The sequence below is a fragment of the Meriones unguiculatus genome, chromosome 11 (assembly GCF_030254825.1).
Source record: "Meriones unguiculatus strain TT.TT164.6M chromosome 11, Bangor_MerUng_6.1, whole genome shotgun sequence".
Lineage (NCBI taxonomy): Eukaryota > Metazoa > Chordata > Mammalia > Rodentia > Muridae > Meriones > Meriones unguiculatus.
Genome location: NC_083359.1, coordinates 88,043,558 through 88,067,123, shown reverse-complemented (window position 1 = coordinate 88,067,123; position 23,566 = coordinate 88,043,558). Strand labels below are relative to the sequence as shown.

General features: G+C 41.0%; 1 protein-coding gene across 1 annotated transcript; it reads right to left on the bottom strand.

Annotated features, from left to right (window-relative positions):
- Positions 1-737: 737 nt before the first annotated feature.
- On the bottom strand, positions 738-22,422 carry Tmco1 (transmembrane and coiled-coil domains 1). The gene is made up of 7 exons (XM_021642595.2): positions 22,205-22,422; positions 21,782-21,859; positions 15,890-15,949; positions 14,685-14,731; positions 11,981-12,048; positions 7,956-8,100; positions 738-1,393 (listed from the first exon to the last, which is right to left on the bottom strand). The coding sequence occupies exons 1-7, from the start codon at positions 22,272-22,274 to the stop codon at positions 1,295-1,297; spliced, it is 567 nt and encodes a 188-aa protein (XP_021498270.1). The 5' UTR covers positions 22,275-22,422; the 3' UTR covers positions 738-1,294.
- Positions 22,423-23,566: the final 1,144 nt, after the last annotated feature.

Below are 23,566 nucleotides of genomic sequence, written 5' to 3'. Positions count from 1 at the left end.
CTCTTTAAAAATTGTAATTCTAAATAACCGTGGTTTGATAAAGGAAATACAAACCAGAGAAGTAAAGGTTCTGTAGCTCAGACAGTGTGAGTTCATGATATATTTTGCTATAAAATAACAGCAAATAAGATGTTCACAGAAAGGTCTAGAAACAGTAGATCAGTCTCTGTGAGCATCACTGGTGCCCTGAGCCCAAACTCCAAGGGCTAGCAAAGAGAAACAGTCCTCATCTACAAGCTTACTGCCTTCAAGTCAAGCAGGACTAGATGCGCAGGACTTACCTAATCAAAGCATTATGCCTTTCCTATGACATTCGCGCTGGGAAGTTTTTATTGTCAGCTTTACATAACCTAGAGGCACCCGGCAAAAGGGAACTTCAATTAAGAATTGGCCTGCAGCCAAACACCTGAGAGACTGTCTACACAGCGGTAGGAGGGCCCAGGCCAACCCTCTCCAGTGTGTTAAGTCTCTTCTAGGTGGGTGGTCCTGGCCTGTATAAAAACTAACTGAGAGCAAGCCAGACAGTGAGCCATTCGCTGTTGCTTCTGCTTTGGTTCTTGCTTGAGTTCTAACTTTTACTTCCCTCAATTATGAACTGGGACCAGGAAGCGGAAGCTGAAAGAAACCCTTTCCTTCCATAAGTTGCTTCTGGTCACAGAAGCACCAGGAAGTACCAGGAAGCAAACTAGAACAGTCACACTTGTACACAAGGACAATTCTGAACATATGAGACAAGGTTGATAAAAGAATACATGACAAAATTTTATTTTAGCTCTTTTGGGCCAATGCTTACCCTTATGTTCAGATTACAGAAAATATTTTTTTTAAATGTGCAAAAGATCAAACATCTCTCTAAATGAAACAGCTGAAAATTTGGCTCATTGTCAACCATAAGCGACATATTTGGCTTTAAAAAACACAACAAATAATTCCAACTAAGTTGTTACACAAACTACTTTTTTTTGTCTCCTAGTTTCCTAATGTTCATGGACAATCTGCTTCTATAGTACATGGCACATACACAGGCTTGTTCAGTCCATTAAAATACTTGAGTGAAACAAGAAAGATATTTGTGGTTACATAAAAATCACCCAAATCTAACCAATGAGTCCACTTATTAGAGACGTCATCCGTGCCCAAAAGCACTATCCCATTAGCTAAGGCCATTCTCATGTCATTTTGTTCATATCCACAGCTGAGAAATAACCCAAAGCTAGAATGTGGCCAGATGCCTTGCCGGTCTGATGTGAAGGTCTGCAAAATATGATCAGGAAATAAAGAATTCTGCTTTCCTTCAAGAAAACTTCCCAGATGGGGGCGGGGGACCAAGAAATCCACCAGCCTGCTTGGTGGCAGCTCGTGAAGGGGCAAGGCCAAGAATCTTCTGGATGTTCTGTAAAGAAAGCATAGTAAGAACTGATTTGTAACATAAGCTGTAAAAAAAGCGCTTTACATACATCTCAGCAAAGTGCGATTACCTGCAATAGGGTGATTATGTCATTTTCAATATAATGAAGATCACAACAGTAAGCTGTACATACTTGACAGGACCTGAGCCTGCTAATCCAAAGAAGCTGACTCTCTCTCTCTCTCTCTCACACACACACACATTTATTCTTACTAAAGTGTCAAGAATAGAACCTGTGGCCTTAGTCAAGGCTGGCATTCACCCTACCACTGAGCTGTACCCAAACCTCTATGTAATCTTTTTTCTTTTCTTCCTTTCTCTTTTTCTTTTCTTTTCTTTTTTTTTTTTTTTTTGAGACAGGGTTTCTCTGTGTAGCCCTGGCTGTCCTGGAGCTCACTTTGTAGACCAGGCTGCCCTTAAATTCACAGAGACCTTCCTGCCTCTGCTTCCCTAATGCTTGGATTAAGGGTGGTGCTACCAGCACTGTAATCTTTTATTTATAACACAAAGCCTGTAAAATACAACAGTGGAAAGGCTGACTTTAGTATTTATTGCAAATGGCCACAGAGGAACTAGGACACAGCTCAGGGGAAGAACATTTGCCTAAAGATTTTTTTAAATCTTCCCAATCTTTTCTTTATCTTAATTATATCTTAATTATATCTAATACAACAATATAGTTTTAAAAATAATTTATTTTATTTTATGTGCATAGGTGTTTTGTCTGTGTTTATGTATGTGTGTGAGGGTGTCAGATCATCTGGAACCGGTGTTGCAGACAGCTGTGAGCTGCCATGTGGGTGCTGGTAATTGAACGCAGGCCCTCTGGAAGAGCAGCCAGTGCTCTTAACCTTGCACCATCTCTGCAGCACCCCCAATATAGTTTTTTTTTCTTTAAATACTGTACTAGTTCCTGTAAAAACAATTTTTATGTTCTGATTTTTTTGAATAATATAACATTTAATTTAATTACATAACTATAATAACAAGTAAAACCAGTATAAACAGGCTTTGGAAAACAATCGACTTTTGGAGCAGACAGGCGTGGGTGTACTAAAGAGTACTCATGAACAGACAATTGACTAGAAAATCAATTGGCATACGCTTCAACAAGGATGGAGAGGGCAGATGAGTAAGCAAAGGTTATGTAAAGGACAACTGTTAAAAAGTTTACCCAGCATTTTCAAAGAAAAACCTTAAGGGTTACCTCATTACTTTTCTAAATTCCTTCACTAAGGATTTGAAAAAGCTAAACTTTGGAAAGAAATAATGAATTCTCCAAAATTACAAAGCTAAATTAGAAGCAGGTGTGGTGGCACACATCTGTTAACTCCAGTGTTCAGGAGGTGGAGGCAGAAGGAGCAAGACTTCAAAGCCAGCCTGAGCCATAAAAGACCATCTCAAAAAAGCTATAATTTAAACCCATATGATCTGATTCTTAGTCTAGTAGCTTCTCTTCTCCTTTCTGTTAAGAGTTCTGGTCTTGAAACAAATGGCATTCAGTATACACAGTTTTATGCCCCTGAACTATCTATCCTTCAATACTCCATTATCTGCTGGGCTTGAAGACACTGGGAGAATGCCCAGATCTAGGCTTCTCTGGAAGTACATACTCCTTTAATCCCTTGTCAGACTGTAACAAAATAACAAAATACAACTTGAAGAATCCCCTAACATAGTATTTATCATAAAAATATTTAAATATATATTATATATATATATATATATATATATATATCATACAATATTTCATACTTTAATAAGAAATTTTAAAATGAGTTAGAAAGACCAATCATTAACAGTTCAGGCTAGAGAAAGAAATATCTGAATTTGTATTACTTTTATAATAAAAATAAATATACATATGTAAAAACAAAAACATTGTACAAAACAGTGAGAAAACCAAACAATATGCTACTATTTTCCAATTTTTAAAATTTGAGCATTAAAAACCAGGCATGATGGCATATGCCTGTAATCCCAGCACTTGGAAAGTAGAGACAGGAGGATCGGGAGTTTTAAGGCCAGCTTGAGAGACATAAGATTGTCTCAAAAAATAAAATTAAAAACTACAAAAAACTGACAAGTATTTCCTGGGTACCTACAATGTATTTAGCACTAGGATAAGGATTCTGAGAACAAAGAACAATTTGAAATTAGACATTAGAGAACACATGATGATACCACATTTGTGCAGCCAACAAACACTGCAATGAAAGTCTAGACAAAACATACAAGTGATCTTTGCTCAGTTACTCTGCACAGACAGGGGTCAATTATGAGTCCTTGTCATTTTCCAGAATAAAAACCAGTTTAAAAACTCTGATGGCTTTTAAATGGCAGGTTTACTGCAATAAAGGAGAAAATAGAAAGCCAAGTAAAAACTGTTTTGGAGAAACAAAACACTGAGTGAGTGGATTAAGAGCTTCCTGCTATTGTGAGAACTTCACCCTTCGACTCAACGCAGCAGGGCCAACAGCTCATCCATTACGTTGTGCTGCTCTCAACCCTGGCCGGTGAGCAGCGGTTACAGAGAGCCATAACTAGTCAAAGGGCCGAGAGCAAGTGACTGAGTGGTCAGCCCCCTGGCCCAAGCTTCAGGGAACATTCTGGAAGATTTGTTGGAAACTACTGTCTTCTGCGTGTGACAGGGCCACTGCAGGCATGAACTTAGGGCAGTTGTGGTTACCTACACAAGAGGGTCAAAATTCCAGCATGGATGATTGGAGAGGGGCTTACCAGGCTCTATCCTTAGCTGAGGAGCTATTGACAACTAATGGCTGCCAGGGAAGGGAGAGTTACTTTTTTTGGAAGGGTATTGAGTGACAGGTTGCCCGTGCTCTCTCCAGTGGGCAGCCTCATGCCCATTTGCATCCAGGTAACACTGATTGGGCCTAATAAGGTTAGGTTATTAAGGAAGGAAGAAAGGGAGGAAGAAGTCAGAAACAGACATGTCAGAGGTAGGTCTGGAGAAGCTGAAGGAAGGCGCAGGGGCTAGATATACAAAACACACTTGTATACATACATAAAAGTCTCAAGAAATAAAACATATTAAGATGGCCACCCCTTCAGTTCCAGCACTCAGGATGCAGAGGCAGGTAGATCTCTGTGAATCTCAGCCTGATCTATATATAGCAAATTCTAGGCCAGCCTAAGCTACATACTAAGACCCTGTCTCAAGTTAAAAATTAAAAATATATATTAAAAAGTTTTGTAAGCCAGGAAATGATGGTGCACACCCTTAATCCCAGCACAGACAGAGGCAGAGACAGGTGGATCTCCGTGAGTTTGAGTCCAGCTTGGTCTACAGTGTGAGTTCCAGGACAGCCAGGCTTCACAGAGAAACCTTGTTTTGAGAAAAAAAGAAAAGTTTTGCGCCTGGTATTCCAGCATTTGGAAACCAGAGGCAGGGAGATGTCTATGAGTTTGAGGCCAGCTTTGTCTATCTAGCAAGCTTCAAGACAGTCAGGACTACATAGAAAGATCCTGTCTTCAAACAAACAAACAACAAACCCACTTCAACAATGAGAATAAGCCAGATAACTCACAATTGTGATCTCACTAATCAGAAGGTAAAGAGGACCGTTGGCTACATAGCAAGTTTAGGGCTATCTTGTGCTACTTAAAGCCTCTGCCTCAAATCAACAACAAAAACAGGATGAATTAAAGATATTTTCAGTTAAATGAAGATTACAAATTTGTCGCCAACAAACTTATACCATAAGAAACACAATAAGAAACCAAAGCAAAACACGCTGAATCCCTGAAGAAGCTAGGTATGGAAGAACTGTAACATATTCAAGGCGATGAACAACAAACCCACAGCCACCACCATACTAACGGGGAAAACTGAAGACATGTCCTTCAGAGTCAGGAACAATACAAGGTCTTTTACTCTTACTCCGCTTTTTCTAAAGTGGTGCTGAAGTCTCAGCCAGCGCAGACAGAGAAGAGAAATAAGAGGGATGCATAACATCATCCCTGTTCGCAGAAGACATGATCCCGTGCCAAGAATGCCCTAAAGACTCCATTGGCGAGCCCTTAGAAGAGATAAGCAAGGGTGCCCCTACTGGCACAGTAGGCTAGCTCTCTGTACTTACAAAGAAATGATAAATTAGCAGGATACAAATGAGCATACAAAAATCAATAGCTTTCTATGCACTTTTCTGTAATAGCATTGAGAAAGAAATTGGGAGTAAAATTCATTCATAATAGCCTCACTACAAACAAAAAATGGAATGAAGTTGAAAAGAGCCATAACCTAGCTAGCAATAAATCTCATTCAACAGGCTCAAAAACAAAGGACCATGGACAGAACAGCCAGCAGCCACTCAGCCACCTCACAGGAGAACATGAATAAAGTCATCCCGTAGAGTGAGGCACAAATCCAGGTCACCTTCCTCAGTGCTGGGCTTCATCTCCTCCTACCTCTCCCTAACAATGGACTCCCAGTCCCTGCCTCCCTACCAGGCCTCCAGCAGGCCTGCAAGCTTTCACTCACACTGCTTCCTCTGTCAACAACAGTGCTAAGGCTATTCATGCTCCAGGACGGAGGTCAAATGGTCCTTTTGTTAAAAAAAAAAAAAAAAATCCTGGTTTGTACAATGAATCCCTGTGGCCACTGTGTTTCTGTAGCTGGCTTTTAATTCCTACTACTTTTTGCACACAAAATGGGGGACAGGCATTAACTACAGCTACTACTACTCAGGACTGGTTTTCCACCTAGAATTCGAGTTCCTAGCCCATATGCTTTGAATTTACTCATTTTCAGTTTCAGAAATTCCTAACATAGTATGAGGCCTAGAATCCATTGTTGGCACTGACAGAAAACTCAAGTCTTTAGTGTCTGGGCTTTATTTCAAGTGTAAATATCCTAAAATTATTAAATTATTGATGCTCTGTGTCAGAACACAGTCCAAAAATGGAGTCACGGGAGGGGTGTTTTGGGTGCTTGTGAGAACACTGCAAGAATGACCTCAGTTTCTTCAAAAAGCACAGAATTATTCTTGGAATGTGTTTTCCCACCTCCTCCCAGGTATAGCAGATAGGAGTGGGCTTACTCCAGATTATTCACTACAACTGGCTATTGTTACTTGTTTATATGCCTCTATAAAGAACATGTTTGTGGGCTGGAGAGATGGCCCAGAGGTTAAGAGCACTGGCTGCTCTTCCTAAAGGTCCTGAGTTCAATTCACAGCAGCCACATGGTATCTCACAACCATCTATAATATGATCTGGTACCCTCTTCTGGCCTGCAGGTAGAATACTGTATACATAGTAAATAAATAAATCTTTAAAAAAAAATACATTTGTGCCATGTTGGGTTATGGCATGTGATTTTGCTTAGCCCTCAGAATATATACTGTCTGATGCTATGAAGAAAGTTGGCTACGGCATGAGACTTTATTCTCCTAGGTCCCACCACAGGAGCGGTGAACACTCCTGAACTGACAAAGGGCACTAGTACATGATAGAGAAATGACACTGGAACAAGCAAAGTCACTGTATTTCAGAAGCTACAATGAGAAAGGAAACTGAGTGTGGTTCCACGTTCCTCAGGATGTCCAGATGGCACTGAACACGGTACCAGGAGGGAGCAGAGTCTGGAACAAGCAGGCTCTGAAGGATTCTAGCCCAGATGGGGGTTGGCGGAAAAGGCCTTCTCCGAGGATTTTAGGGTTATAGCTCTTTTAAATTGGTGGGGGATTTTCACCTTTACCCAAGAAGGACAAGAAGAAGGAACTAGCAGGAGCTCAGGTTCTGATGATGGGCTGAGGCAACACGAGCCTGACCAGGCAGGAGGGTCTGAGGGTCCAAGGATGAATGCTTCGGAGAGAGAGAGAGCTCTTTCAAAAGTGTTACAGCTCAGTGAAAGTAGCCATTCTCAAAGGCTTCTCACTGAAATAGCTTGTGCTCCTTCACTGGTCAACAGCCCGTGTACCTGCGTGTGTGTGTGGTCCATAGTGAACAAGTACTATATAAACCTTGGGAAGCAGGGAGGGGTTTTGGGAGTGAATATACCTTCCACTGGTTGGGGCTAACATGTTGGTGACACTCCATTTGCACCCAGGTGCCTGCTACGTGAATGGCTACCTGTGATCACATGGTTTTGGGGCGCCAGAAAAGCAGTCGGAGGCACAGAAACAGGGAGGAATCCATCCCACTCCCGCCAGCCTCAGAATAAGATTTTAAATTTCAAGTCTGAGATGTCTGGGGTTTGAACATGCTCCACCTTGACAGCGCCTCTGGTGGTACAGTCCACATGCACTACAACTCTGAGCTCAAGAATGGGGTGTAGAAGCCATGTTTGGTTTTACAACTCCGCTCCTCCCTAAAGTTAGTAATCTAGATTTGCAGGCATTTAATACAGTTGTAAACAATATACTAGAATTCTAAAGTGAGCAACTGAAAGAACTCAGTAGCATAATGTTCTCAGTAGCATGAAGAACTCAGTAGATGAATGTTCCTAGCATTACAGAGTAAAGCTAGATTGACCAATGACACAACGGAAAGCAATACATACTAAGTAAAGGGTGTGGATACTCACTTGTCGAATCGACATAGTACAGAGAATATACAGAAAGATGAAAGAGCAGTCTGTGGTGTCGTCTCCCAGCAGGTTTCGATGAGACAGTCCTTGGATGTAAGAAAGAGGGGTGAAGGGGAGCTTTGCCACCACTCTACCATCAAATCTAAAATGGAAAAATAGAAGTAAGGATTTGTTATTTTTAGAAAATCAACAGTTATTTTCAGAAAAACAATCTGGGCACAAGTAGTGCCCTTCAACTAGGACTGGAGGTGCAGTACTGCGAGGAAGGCCCCAGGCTAATCATGCTCTCTAAACAAGCGGCTCTCTGTGTTCTGATATGAAGACCCTGCACACTCAGATTAGAGAGCATCCAAACACACTGTGTACAGTATAGCTACTGATATATGCTTCATTAGAAACTAATGATTTTTTAAGTATGCTCTTTGCTGGGCATGTGGCATACACCTATAATCCCAACACTCAATGCGGAGGCAGGTGGATCTCTCTGAGTTTGAGGACAACCTGGTCTATATATCATATCAAGTTCTAAGTAAACCAAGGCTACATAGTGAAACCCTGACTCAAAACAAACAAACAAAACAGAATGAAGGGAGGGGGCTGGAGAGATGGCTCAACAGCTGCCATCGCTTCCTGCTCTTCTAGAGGATAAAGGTTCAATCTCCATCACCTACATCATGGCTCACAATTGTCTGTAGCTCTATTTCCAGGAGATGTCATCCGACCTGTGCAGGAGCCAGGTATGCACAAGGTGCATGTATGCAAGCAAAACACCCATATCCACTTTTGAAAAATACATCCTCTCAAGTAGCTAGGTATCTGATACCTGTTAACACGCCTATTTTAATGAAAAGTGACTTTTAGGTGCCAGCAGGATGGCTCAAAAGTGCTGTCAAGCACCATGACCTAAGTTCCATCCTGGAACACACATGGTGAAAGTAGAAAACCACTTCCTGCAAGTTGTCCTCTGACCTCCAAATAAGCACTCAACATACACGAGTGTAACCCCACAACACACATCATCAGACAAAGGTTTGTTTTTGTTTTCTTTGTTTTTTTTTTTTAAGTGTTTTGGGTGAAAATATTTGGGTTCACAATTCTCAGTCTTGAGGTGTTGAAGTATCACACATCATGACGCTCTAGAAAAACACCATAACACACTTGTGAGGCAATGAGAGTGACAGTGAGTAACATCCTGAGATTATTATTACAAGTCTTCTTGAAAGGATGCCAGAGGCACTGAGGAAGACCTAAACCACATCTTGAGAAACCTGGGTCTAAACCCTGTCTCAAAAATTAAGTGGAAAGAGACTGAGGAAGGCACTGACATCAGGTTCTGCCCTTCACATCTGCACAAGCACCCCCACTACCCCCCTCCGTCACACACACCCCCATATACATCATGGGAGAAAGTAGCAATAGCAGCAATTTTGTTTTTGAGACTGGCCTCAAACTCACAGAAATCACCTACCTCTGCCTCTGAGTGCTGGGATGAAAGGTGTGTGCCATCACTGCCCAACTAGCGTTTTTTGTTTGTTTGTTTGTTTGTTTGTTTTGTTTTTTTTTTAAGACAAGGTCTTAATATATCCCAAGATGCCTCCAAATTTGCAATCTCTCTGCTTTAGCCCTAACAATCTTCCTGCCTTCCCTTCCCCTAGAGCTCCTTGGCAAAGTCTTACTTGTAATGATATTTCCCCCACAGAGGACTAGATTCTATGAGGAATATAGCTAAACAAACTTCCCTAATCTAATAAAGGAAAGAGTTGGGGCAAGGTAGATTGTTTCCTTAAATACACTTAAGCTTTGCGAATCCAGAGCAAGACTACTACTCTTGAGTAGGGGTGCAGGGAAGCATATTAGGATTCAGTAAAAGAAATTATTTTCTTTAAAAAGAAAAGCAGAGCCTAGGAAGACTCTTGCTGGAGTCATTTTAAACACCTAATCCTCCTGCCTCCACCTCCCAAGTGCTGGGATTACAGACATGTTCCACCATGCCCATGCAGTGCCAGGGATTGAACCCAGGACTTCTGTATGCCAAGCAAGCAAACACTCTACCAGCTGAGCTATAGCCTCAGCCCCAGAAATTATTTTCAGACCCTAAAAATCTACTATGTAGCTCAGGCTGACTTGACTTGAAACTCACTATGTAGACCAGTTTGCACTTAAACTCAGAGATCTGCCTGTCTCTGCCTTCCCAGTGCTGGGATATTAAATTCATGTGTTATTATGCTTGGATAGAAACTTTACATTCTCTTATTTGGACATTTTCTAAATCCCTTACCTAGATAAAAATAACCACTTCTCCTTTTCCTAGTGCACCTCACACATATTTCTATCATAACATCATCACTATATCCTTTGTTTTAGTCTTTTATCTTCCTGTAAATTTCGATAACTCTGAAACAAAGGCAGTAAGGGTACGTACACTTTGGAAGGAGAAACAGGACAGACAAAAGGAAGCGTGAGGGAAAAACAGAGAGGGGGAAGTTAAAAAACAACAAAGTCAGAGCTGTTCTATTGATGTGGTATGGCTCCAGGGAACTCTGCCTGTCTAAGCTCTATCAAAGCAGTGCTACGACTGCTCTGGTCTGCACCATGCTTGTTTAAACAACAGGACCTGACCTCACCACTCAACAAGATTACAGTTGTTAAGACTCTATTTTAAGAGTCAAAATGTTTAGCTGTGAATACCTTCAGTTTGAAGAAGTGTATTAGTAAGCGACTTATGTACAGAGAAACATACTGAATTATTTTTAAAGACTATATAATCTCTTTTATCTGATAAATAAACATTCTCACTATTAAGTAGGTTTAAAAGTTATTATGAGCTGGGAGGTAGTGCTACATGCCTTTAATCCCAGCACTCAGGAGGCATAGGCAGGCAGATCTCTGAGTAAGAGTCCAGCCTGGTCTACAGAGTGAGTTCTAGGACACAGCCGGAGCTACAGAAAAACCTGGTCTCAAAAACAAAAAGCAAACAAAAAAAGTTACTATGTCAATGGTTCTCAACCTTCCTAATGCTGTGAGCCTTTAATATAGTTGATGTGACCCCCCCAAAAATTATTCTCAGTGCTACTTCAAAACTGTATTTTTCCTACTGTTATGAATCATAATGTAAATATTTGTGTTTTCTGAAGGTCTTCGGCAACCCTGTGAAAGGTTGTTTGATCCCCCAAAAGGGCTGTAACCCACAGATTAAAAACTGCTATGGTATGTGATTGTATTCCTTTTAAATGAAGTTCTTATTTACATACTTTTTGATTTAAAAAAATAGTGTGGCAGGATGGCTCAGAGGGTGAAGGCACTTGCCATCATGCCTGAGGACTTAAGTTCAAACCCCAGGACCTATCTGCTGGAAGGGGGGAACAGACTCCTGCAAGTTGTCCTCTGACCTCCACACATGCACTGTAACAGGCACACATATGGAAGCACACACACAAATACACGTAATAAAAAATGTCTTTAGGAAACCCACATTGACGTACAGAAGCATGAAGCCTCCTACATACTCTCAAATGATTATGAAAGATACATGATGGTGAGGATATGCTCAAAGCACATCAGATACTCAAAATGTTTCCTTAGGAAGCCAGTACTATACATTCACATAGTAAGTATAACCCAATTTACAAAGGACAGACAGTATGGGGGAAATACAGTCAATGTACAATGTATACTGTGACACAGTCCATGTACAATAAAGATATACAATGAAAAGGGTTTTTTAATATATGAATAATATATACAGAAAAAAACAATAATGTATATAAGAAAAAACAACTTAGGTGAAATAACAATTGTAAATCTAGATAATACAAATATTCTTGTGACTTTATTATAAATCTGAAATTTTTTTTCTTTCCTCCATTATTTTTGAGGGAGAATTTGGCTATGAAGTCTAGGCTGGCCTCAAACTCAGAGTAACTTTGGAATTCTGACAAATAAAATCTTACTAAAAATCTTATGCTCATATGCACACAAACAAAAAACATCTATTAGACAGAAGCATAGAAAAGGTTACTCACATGGAATTAAACATTCCCATTAAGGCAGTAAAACAAAAACCAATTGCAAACATGGATTTCATTCGTACCTACAAGGAAAGCAAGAAATGTTTATTTCACACTATAAATAATAAATAAATACGGAATACTACAAAATTGAAGCCCCTTTATTTTTTCTTAAAAAGTTTTCCATAAAGCTGGGTATGGTGGCGCACACTGGGAAGCAGAGACAAGCTGACCTGTCAGTTTGAGGTCAGCCAGGGCTACACAGTGAGATTCTGCCTCTAAAACAAACAAGCAGACAAACCAAATACAAAAGTTCTCCTTGGCAAAAAGCTCTCTGTTACCTAACCCACCTTCCATCTCATTTTGGCCAGCCAGTCATAAGCAACAAGTGTAGACAGGGATATTTGTTCTACTATGATTATGGTGGAGTCTGGCTATGTTGTCAAAGCTGCCTTTGAATCCTTGGACTAACTCTCTGCCCACATCTCTTGAGTAGCTGGGATTGTAGGCATGTACTACCACAATTCCCGGCTCTGAAAAGCACCTTTTAAAAGGACAATCTTGAATCTTCTTAGGGTTTTTCTCAAGGGGTAGGGTGGTTGGAATGAAGAACATACTGCCTCAAGGAAAAGCATCAACCAGCCAAGTGAATTTTGACTGATGGCCTACATTCTTTGAGGGCATGCAAGCTATGATACTGGCTTAGAGCTACCAACCTCTTGACTTCATAAGCAACAGAAAGAAAGCAATAACTAGGCCACTGTGAGATAGGTAACCTGTTATTTGCAACTACATTCTTATTAAATTCCTTATCCCATAAACGCATAAATAAATAAAAACAAGTATAAAGATGAGTAATTTCCAGACATTATCCCTACATCAGTAGTATAGTGGAAATTTTTACCTTTTATAATTTCCAAACAGTGAACATGTCAAAAACTGTGCTAAAAAGCCAGGCATGGTTCTTTAGTCCCAGCACTCAGGAAGCAGAAGCAGGTGGATCTCTGTGAGTTCCAGGCCAGCCTGGTCCACTAAGAGAGTTCCAGGATAGCCAGGGCTGTTACACAGAGAAGCCCTGTTTTGAAAAACCAAAAAGAAAGCCGAGCATGGTAGCACATGCCGTTAATATCAGCACTCATGGAGGCAAAGGCAGGCGGATCTCTGTGAGTTCCAGGCCAGCCTGGTCTACAAAGCCAGCACAGGATAGCCAAGGCTATTACAGGGAAACCCTGTCTCAAAAAACCAAAAAAAATTTAAAAAATAATAAAAAAAGAAAGAAAAATCAAACAAAATTGTACTAACGAAAACTCTGTTTTAAAAATATCTTCTTGAGCTGGAGAGATGGCTCAGAGCTTAAGAGCACTGGCTATTTATTCTTCCAAAGGTCTTGAGTTCAATTCCCAGCAACCACATAGTGGCTCACAACCATCTATGAGATCTGGTACCCTCTTCTGGTGTACAGGTATACACAGAGGCAGAACACTGTATACAAAATAAATAAATCATTCAGTGGCTGTTCCTTCCAGAGGACCTGGGTTCAATGCCTAGCACCCAAATGGCAGCTCACAGCCATCTGTAATTCCATTCTTGGGGAATCTAATCCCCTTTTCTGGCTTCTAGATGCACGCAGGCAAAATGTTTATTACTTAAAAATAAATAGTAATAGGGTTTTTTTTTTTTGTTTGGTTGTTTGGTTTGGTTTTTGAGACAGGGTTTCTCTGTGTAGCCTAGGCTGTCCTGGATTCTCTTTGTAGACCAGGCTGGCCTTGATCACACAGAGATCCACCTGCTTCTGCCTCCCTGTGTGCTGGGATTACAGGTATATGCCACTGCACCTGGCAATAATAGTTTTTTTAAAAGAGGAAAACTTTAAAAAGCCTTTTAAAAACACAGGCATGGAGTGTCGTTGTAACTACTGTATCAGAAGTGATGGAAACAACTGCACAGGTTATTCTGGAATATGTAATTTGCATCACTATTTCATCTCCATTAATGACTGTACTTATTATTGCATATAAAAATTTAGATGTCTCGGTGTGGAAAAAAAGCAAGATATTTCTGAAGGAGACAAATTATAACCTCCAAATCAGCCTTCATAAACAAATTTAAAATGATGAGGCTTTATTTTGGGGGTGTAGGTTGTTGTTTGTTGGTTTTCTCTTTTTTTTAAGATTTATTTATTTATTATGTATACAATGTTTTGTCTGTATGTAGACCTGTACGCCAGAAGAGGGCACCAGATCTCATTATAGACGGTTGTGAGCCACCATGTGGTTGCTAGGAATTGAACTCATGACCTCTGGCAGAGCAGCCAGTGCTCTTAACCTCTGACCCAATTTGATGGTTTTCTTGAGACAAGGTCTCTCTGTAGTTCTGGCTGGCCTTGAACTCAGAGATTCCATCTGTTTCTGCTTCTGAGTGCTGGGATTAAAGGCATGCACCATTCATGCAAACTATAAAATGAAGTTTAAATGTGGCAGCATATTTTATTTCAATGGAGTCCAGTAATACCTATGATTATTATACCTAAAATTATAGGTACAATTATTGTACCTATAATTATTGTACCTAAAATGTATTTCCTATTTATAGCCATGATAGGTAATAAATTTTAAGAACTTAAATGTAAAACATTTGATGCAAATAGGACTTAAAAAAAAAAACAAAAACAAAAACAGCTTTATGTGGTTCACAGTGAAGTTATACTCTGCATTCTTACCATAGATAGATCTCTATTGTTGTTCTTTAGTTTCTCTTCTTGTCTCTCTGAAAAGAATTAATAAACTGGTTAGTACAAATGTATTAAGCACAGCATAATTCTTGAATAAATTATCACTGGAGATTACAAAAGCATTTTTGTTTCAATATCACTTAAGATGAAGTGAATATATAGCTTGTTGCTTGCTTTGTACTAACAGAATGTTTAAAGAGTGACAAAGTATTTCAATTAAATGAAAGCACTATAAGTGGTACTTGCAGGTTGGTGGTAATCCACAGCTGTGTAATTGGACCCAAGGCCCACTAAACAAGTGGGAAATCATACTTAGAAACCTAGCCAACTTCCTGGAGCTAGCGAGGCCATAGATTTTAGAAAAGACTACTGGAGCTGGAGAGATGGCTCAGCAGTTAAGACCACTGGCTCTCCCACAGGACTACATTCAATTCCCAGTACCTACATGGAGGCTCACAAATGAAAAGCTTGAAAAAAAGAAAAAGAATCTACTATTGCCACTTTGCTACACCAGTGTAATTCCTTACTGCACTCTAAATCTTATCCTCAGATCCACAGATAAGTGTAGCTACCATCCTCTTTAAAGAAGCTTCTCTTTACAACAAAGGGAGATCACCACGGAAAATCACAACTGGACACAAAGCAGAGAAGAGACTGTGGAGAACCCAGCCCCAGTGGATACATCTACGTCACAGCTCCTGCATCCATGCTCAGGGAACATGACAAAAGAGAGAGAGAAAAAAGACAGTAAGGGCCAGAATACCAGGAAGCCTGCTGTGAAACAGTCTCTCCTAGAAATGGTTGTATAAACAAGAACAGAAAAATGGCCCAATATGTGCTAACATGGAAAGGAAAAAATGTCACAGGGTCCCACTCTAGATAAAGAACTGTAGGCACCTAATGACTGCTGGTAGAGGGGGAATCAGCCTTGCTCGGTGATGAGCCCTCTCATTGGTTATCCAATACAAAGTGGCAGCCTTGAAACCATATACACACAACAAAAACAGATAAAGCAGACTGTATTTATATACTTGTGCACACATATTCAATATGTATGTGCCAACAATAACCAAAGAACAAGAGCCTGTTGACTTGAACATGGTGTGGGGGGCTTGAGGGGGGGCTGGAGGAAGAAGGGTAAAGTGATGACTGTTTAATTAAACATACAAGTTTCACTTAGGTTGCTATCTCACCTATCTTCTTTTTTTGTTGTCGACCAGCTGACTCTGTTATCGTTTCCTTCTTCTTTTCTACTGTAAACATAAACACAAAAATTATATATGAAAAGAATGCTTTATCATAGATGAATTACAAGAAAGTTACACAGAAGGACTTTGGTCATGATTGAGTTAACTGACTTGCTCCCTCAACTGCTGGCAGAAAAGAAAAACTACCTTTAGGGACTGTGAATACAGCCTCAGGGCAAAGCATTCACTTAGTATATGAAAGGCTTAATTTTTTTTTTTCAAAGACTGCTTTATGGGTATCAGTATTTTCCAAATGACAATAAGAATTAAGATTAGAACAAGAAAATTAATTTATGTTTAATTCTAGTTCAAACATCTTTATAAACCTGAAAAAGTTCCCATGCCTAGAGCCATGCTGAATTCTGAACATAAAATGCCAGAAAAATTATGCATTTACATTTATGAGTTTAAGACAAGCACTGTCGTATACTCCTATCCTATATCTTCAGAACTCCACAGGCTAACATTAGACGATCTCAAGGCTAGGCTGAGCGACATGGCAAGAATTTCAAGGGATCAGAAAATGTCCTGGGCTGGGGATATAGCACAGTATTAAGATAACTTACTTAATATGCTCCTGACATAGAGTTTAATCCCTAGTCTCACATAATAAATAATAAATTTCTCAAATGTGTTCAAAAAGAGAATTTACTATGTTTTTTTTTTCTTCTTTCACACATTCTTCATTGATAGGTGTCCATTTGGTTATAAATTACAGAAGACAGACTCCATGCTCATTCATTTTGTGGTAAATGTCAGTAGTCCCAGCCCTTGGGAGATGGAGGCAGGAGGATCAGAAGTTCAGGGTCATTTTCTGATAAAATGTGGAGGCCCTATCTCAAAGCTGCGCACATGGGGTGGAGAGTATACAGGTTTGGATTCAGTCTTCAGAATCCACACTAGAAGCTTAGCACAGTGGCCCACCCCTGTAATCCAACACTTGGGGAGGCAAAAGCAGGCAGATCTCTGTGGGTTTGAGGTCAGCCTGGTCTACAAAGCGAGTCCAGGATAGCCAAGGCTACACACAGAAACTGTCTCAGGGGAAAAAAACAAACAAACGATAAAATAAAATCAATACAAATAAATATTTTGCCAAGCATAGTGACACATGCCTTTAATCCAAGCACTCCAAAGAGGCAGAGGCAGGTGAATCTCTGTAAATTCGAAGCCAGCCTGGCAGTATACAAAGTGAGTTCAGGACAGCCAGGCTCTGTTACACAGAGAAACCGTTTCTTGAAAAACCAAAAGGGAAAAAACAAACAAACAAACAAAAAAACAGTAATGAAGCCTAAAATCTTCACAGTTAAGATATGAGAAAATAGCCAGGTGCGGTGATGCACACCTGTAATCCCAGCACTTGGGACACAAAGGCAGATTGCTGTGAGTTTGATGCCAGCCTGGTCTACAAAATGAGTCCAGGACAGCAAGGGCTACACAGAGAAACTTGTCTCAAAAAACTAAAATAAATAAATAATAAACAAATAAATAAGAGAACATTCATTCAAATAAATGTGATACTAAACTATATAATATATATGACAAAGAAATTTATGAAAAAAGATTTATATTTGGATACCAGTGCAATACTACACAGATGCTTTGTTCTTTAGTCTATTAAACACATTTCTACAAGTGTCTAGGATTGTGTTAGGGGCTAGAGATACTACTGTGCCTTCACTGACATTACAGTGTAGTTGAGCAGAGAAACCTAAAAACCATGGTCTACAGGAAGGTAAAATCACAATATGGCCAGGGGGTGGTGGCGCACACCTTTAATCCCAGCACTTCAGAGGCAGAGGCAGAGTTTGAGGCCAGCCTGGGCTACAGAGTTAGCTAGCCAAGGCTAACTCTGTGTGTGTTGGAGGTAGATATTGAAACTGTGACAAGCACTCCAAGGAGAGGTCTATGGTTAATCAGAAACTATGAAGATCTGATTCTATCAACTGAATAAACCTAAGAATTTACTAAAAAAAAAAATACAAAGAGAAAATATAGCAAGTACTAAAGACCCACAGTAGGAAAATCCAAGACTAATCCAGAATTCAGAAAGGACCTATGAGATCAGGCAAAGAGCAAAGGGGAATAATGAGATAAAGTGTGGCTGCAGGAAAGCCAGATGTGTTGGCATATTCTTGTACTGTCACTCTAGCAGAGGCTAAAAAAAGAGGACTGAAACTCTGAAGCAAGCTTGAACTATGTAATGAGCCCACAAACCCCCCACAAAACAAACAAATATAGTCAGAAGAGAAGGGAAGGAAAAAAACAGATTTTCCTGAGCCTTACTGTACATATCATTTTTAAAATATTTTTTATTTATATGTGTGTGTGTTTGTGTGTATGTGTACCATATTTGTACAAATGCCTACACAAGACAAAAGAGGGCAATAGATCCCTGCAACTGGAATTATAGGCATTTATGAGCCACATGATGTGGGTACTGGAAACCAAACCTGGGTTCTATTACAAGAACATAAAGCATTCTTTTTTTTTTTTTCCTTTTTGGGACAGGGTTTCTCTGTGGATCCTGGCTGTCTTGGACTCACTTTGTAGACCAGGCTGGCCTCAAAACTCACGGAGATCCACCTGCTTCTACCTCCTGAATGCTGGGATGGGATCAAAAGCATCTGCTACCACACCCCACAACAGAAAGCATTCTTAATGGTTGACTCATCTCTGCAGTGACAAGGTCATTATCTTTCTTCTTATCTTTTATTTTCCTTTCCTTCCTTTCTTTTGGCACGTTTGCATCACTATGTAATCCTTGGCTGTCCTGAATTCACTATGTGGACCAGCCTGGCCTCAAACTTAGAGACCAGCCTGCCTCTGCCTCCCAAGTATTAGGATTAACAGTATATGCCACCACACCTGGCTTCCTATTCTTCCCGTTTTTCTTTTTCATTTTTTGGAGACAAGGTCTCACTATGTAGACCTGGCTGGCCTGAAACTTTGCTATGGAGACTAGAGTTAGAGATACGCCTGGAACTCAGAGATATATCTGCCTTTGCCTCAGGGATTTAAGGCATGTACCACCAAGTCTGGCCCATAACTTTCTCGAAGTAGTATTTAGCTATGTAGCTCAGGTTAGCCTCAACCCTATGACACCCTGATTAGGTCTCCTGAATACTGGATTACGGACATGTGCCATTACACCTAGCTCATAGGTCCTATTTTCATCTTAAAAACCGTATAAAGACACTGAGGTTTTAAGAAGACAACATAACCAGAGTTATGTTTTTAAAAAGGCACCCTACACGTACTCCATAAAGGGCGTCTGAGTAACTTCGGCCAGATACATGAAGATGCTGCAGTAGATCCAATGAAACATGGTACTTGAAAAAAGGTGGTACTAGCAGATACCGGAATATGTAAAAAGATCTGAAACCATCCAAGAGGACGACAGTGACAGGTGTTGATAATGAAATACAGGCACAAGGTAAGAATGAGTACATGAACAAAGGGAAGGTGGCTTATACCTGTAACCTCGACACTAAAGGGTAAACTAGGAAGTTCACTGTTTGTCAAGGCCAGCCTGGGTTACAGAGCAAGTTCTAAGTCAGCCAAGGCAAGAGTGAGAGCTGTCCCCCAAAAACCTAAGAAAATAAAACAAAATCCTAAACCCAAACCAAAGCAACCTCACTGTTTACCATGCACCAGCCACTGAACACAGGATACACAAGTGAACACAAAGAACCAAGGGCTAGGAGCATTTTCATGCTAGCAAGTAGAAGCAAGGAGCACAGAAATAGTGTGTGTGTGTGTGTGTGTGTGTGTTTAAGATTTTTGGATTTCCCTGCTAGAAGCATGAAGTCACCAAGGTAAGAAAATCCTGGAAGAGGACCATGTTTGTGAAGGTAAACAAAATGCATGATTTTGGTTTTAAATATGGCGAGTCACCAGTATCAACATTGAGTAAAGAATGGAGAACTATAATTTTAAAAGTCTAGGCTTGAAAACAAATGTCTGAGTTTAGTCTCCAGTTCTTTGTTTTCTTGTGATGTAAGTCTATCATTAACTTTTTGAGTCTCAGTCTCCTGCCCCATAAGGCAGAAACATTTTTATAACTGACCACAGTGGTTGCTATGTGAATCAAATGAGTCTTTTTTTTTCTTTAAGATTTATTATGTATACAAAGTTCTCCCTGCATGTACACCTGCACGCCAGAAGAGGCCACCAGACCTTATAGCTGGTTGTAAGCTACCATGTGGTTGCTGGGAATTGAACTCAGGACCTCTGGAAGAACAGTCAGTGCTCCCAACCTCTGAGCTATCTCTCCAGCCCCCTTTTTTGGTTTTTCAAGACAGGGTTTTTCTGTGTAGCCTTAGCTATCCTAGACTCGCTTTAAAGACCAGCCTGGCCTAGAAATCACAGAGATCTGCCTGCCTCTGCATTTGAGTGCTGGGATTACAGGCTTACACCACAGCGCCAGGCTGAACTCAAGACTTTGAGTATACTAGGAATGACCTCTACTGCAGAATACTCCAGCCCCCAAGTAAGATAATTTAGAGGGAAGAAATAGAAGGAAAGCTGAGGAATACAGCTCAGCTGGCTGAGGGCTTCCTGATCCTACACAAAGCCCTGAGGCCAATCCCCAGCACCCCAGACACTGGGCATGAGAGGAACTGTAAGCCTAGAACTTAGTAAGCAGAAACAGGATCAGAAGTTCAATGTCAACCTCAGCTAAACAGAGTTCAAAGCTAGCCTGGCCTTCATAAAACCCTCTCAAGGGGCTAAAGAGATGGCTTAGTGGTTAAGAGCACTCACTGTTCTCACTGTCCTGAGTTCAATTCCCAGCAACCACATGGTGGCTCACAATTCATCTATAATGAGATCTGGTGCCCTCTTCTGGTGGGCAGGTGTACATGCAGACAGTACACTACATTTAATAAATAATACATCTTAAAAAATAAAAATAAAACCCTCTGAAAGACAAAAAAATGACACTCTAAAAATTACAAAGATATACAAAGATATAAAGAAATGAAAATAAAGCTAGTTGTAGAAAGTCCAAGAAGCCAAATTAGGTGTAGTTGTGGGTTGTAAATGGCTATAATTCCATCACTTAGAAGGTAGTCAGGAGAATCAGCTCAACATCATCCTCAGCTACATAGTGAGTTCAAGGCCATATAGGGCTAAATAAGGCCCACCTCAAACAACAAAACAAAAAGATTACTGGGAGCCTGGCCTGTAATCCCATCACTCTGAGGCAGAGGCAGGTAGATCTCTGTGAGTTCAAGGTCAACCTGGTCTACAAAGTGAGATCAGGGCTGCCAAAGGTACACAGAGAAACACTGTCTCCAAAATGCTTAAAAAAGAAAAATAAATTTAAAATAAAAAAGATGCTGGGTTCCAATTGTGCCTATAATTGTGGAGCTGAGGCATCATGAACTTAGGGCCTGCCTGGGCTACATAAGGCCTTGTTTATAAGATCAGTTGTCCCCTGCTGAATTTTAACTTTATTCCAAAGGCAACAAATTTTACCTATTTTAATCATTTTTTTCAAACATTTTTCAGCTTTCTTACTCAACTGAAACTTGGCCCATACCTAAAAGGTCCCACTCACACTGACATTAGACATGATGATATCATTCTCCAAACACAACTCACATATTAAAATCTCCATGGTTCCAAACGTGATTTATCATTTACCTGGAATTCCTTCCCCCGTTATCTTATTTTCTGTCTACATTCCAACTAACCCACAGGGGGTGCTAAGATTTCAGTGATGCGCCCCAACTAACTATACTGAATTATTTTTGTACTTTTGGTATCAGCTGGTGCTCCCAAAACGGCTGCTGTGAACTTAACATGTTGAAACTACCAACGTGTTACCATACTCACATTTTTTACTTTGTTTTTCCACTTCCGCTTTCAATCTCTTGTATTTGTCGGTCCTGTAAACCAGGACCCAGGTTATGCCTAAAAACATTAAAAGCAACATGCTAATGAGAAATTATTGGAATGGTCACAACAAACTGCCTTTTAAATCGTTACTAGTGGAAGACAAAAGGACTTCAACATTTTGCTCTGCACTTTTCAGTAATTTTTTTTTTTCCAAAGTCAGATCAAAACTTTTTTTTTTTGAGTGTCCACAAGTACGCCAAAGAAAGTCGGGAAGTCGGATTCCACCGCCCAGGACTTCCTGCCACGGACCACGCAGGTCTGAAGAAGTGAGGCTCCTGGTCTCCCCTCGAGAGGCGCGAGGGACCCCCGTGCCCTTCCACCCCGAGACTAATCAAAGCTCCAACGAAGAGCCACCCTCACCCTCGGCGAGCAGCGCGGTGCACACGGAGATAAAAACGATGAGGAGCGTGTCTGCAAACATGGTGCTCATCTCGCTCGTCCGCCCCTGCGCTCCCACCCTTCGCGGGGGAGCGCTCAAGAGCCAGAGAAACCGGGACGAGAGTTGGCGGGACCGACCCCTGAGGAACACTACAACTTTGACAGCAGGGAGGCCACACTTCCGCTTCCGGGGCGCCGACCCGGAATTGCACGTTTCACACTCGCTGTGTGGCTACTTGAATCGGAAGAGACCCACGCGTAAGTCTCCGGGGTTGGAGGCGCGCGCTCAGGCCCAGTCTCGCGAGAGTTGGAAGTACAGTCCCCACCGGAGAAGGAGGCGCGGTGGAGCTTACACCTCCTCGGCGGTGTGTATCCGTGTCTGGTCGCCTGTCGGCTTCCGCGCTCTGAACTTCACCGTCAGCCCCACTTTGGTGGCCGAAAAGTTAGGCTGACACGTGCCGAACTCCTTGATTTGGGTGCTCGCCCCGAGTCATGGGATAGTTCGATCGCTGGTTAAAATAAGCCTTTTTTTACGCCGGCGGACGCTGTGGCTGTTTATTGGAAGTGTGGCCAGAGTTCTTCCTACAGTGGTGCAGATGGAGACGCTGAATTCGAGGATTAGACGTGGTTTCGGGAAAAAGAAAACTTTCTAGGCAAAGTGAAAGGCAGAGGGGACGGTGGGAAACGGTTTTGTTTTGCGTTTGATGTGTGCGTTTTTGTTTGTTTTGAGGCAGGGTTGGACTGTATAGCGCTGGCTGACCTGGAACTCGCAGAGATCCACCTGCCTCAGCTTTTCGTAACTGCGTGGTCACCATGCCTAGCTTGACTTCTACCTCCTGGCATTGGTTCTTTCTAATCCCACCAAACACAATTTATAGGTCTTCTGTACCGTTATTTTTTTTAGTCTCTCTTCCCTTATACTTGGCGAGCGCCCTTTTTAGTAACAGACATACCGAGTTCCAATGTGTCAGGAACAGTACTGGGCACTGCAGGGTCAGAAAGATGGAATAAGGTAATTCCCCAGGGAAATTGTGTGTAACTATAATAGAGTTATTCTTAAAGTGTTGAGAACACAAGACTGGTTGTTCTTGGAGGACTTAGAAAGACTTCAGAAAGGTCATGCCTGAGCTGAATCTTGAGTTGAGTAGTAGTTCAGACAAGGGTATCTTTTTATTCAACCTTGTACATCACCCAAGGTAAATGTTGAGACAGGACCAAAGGGTGACCTTTGAAATCTGCCAGATTTTCAATTCTGGCCCTGCTAACTCATTTGACTGTGACTTTTGAAGATACTGTTTAAGTCTTTTAGCCTCAGTTCTGTAAACCAGTAAGGACAGCAGCTGG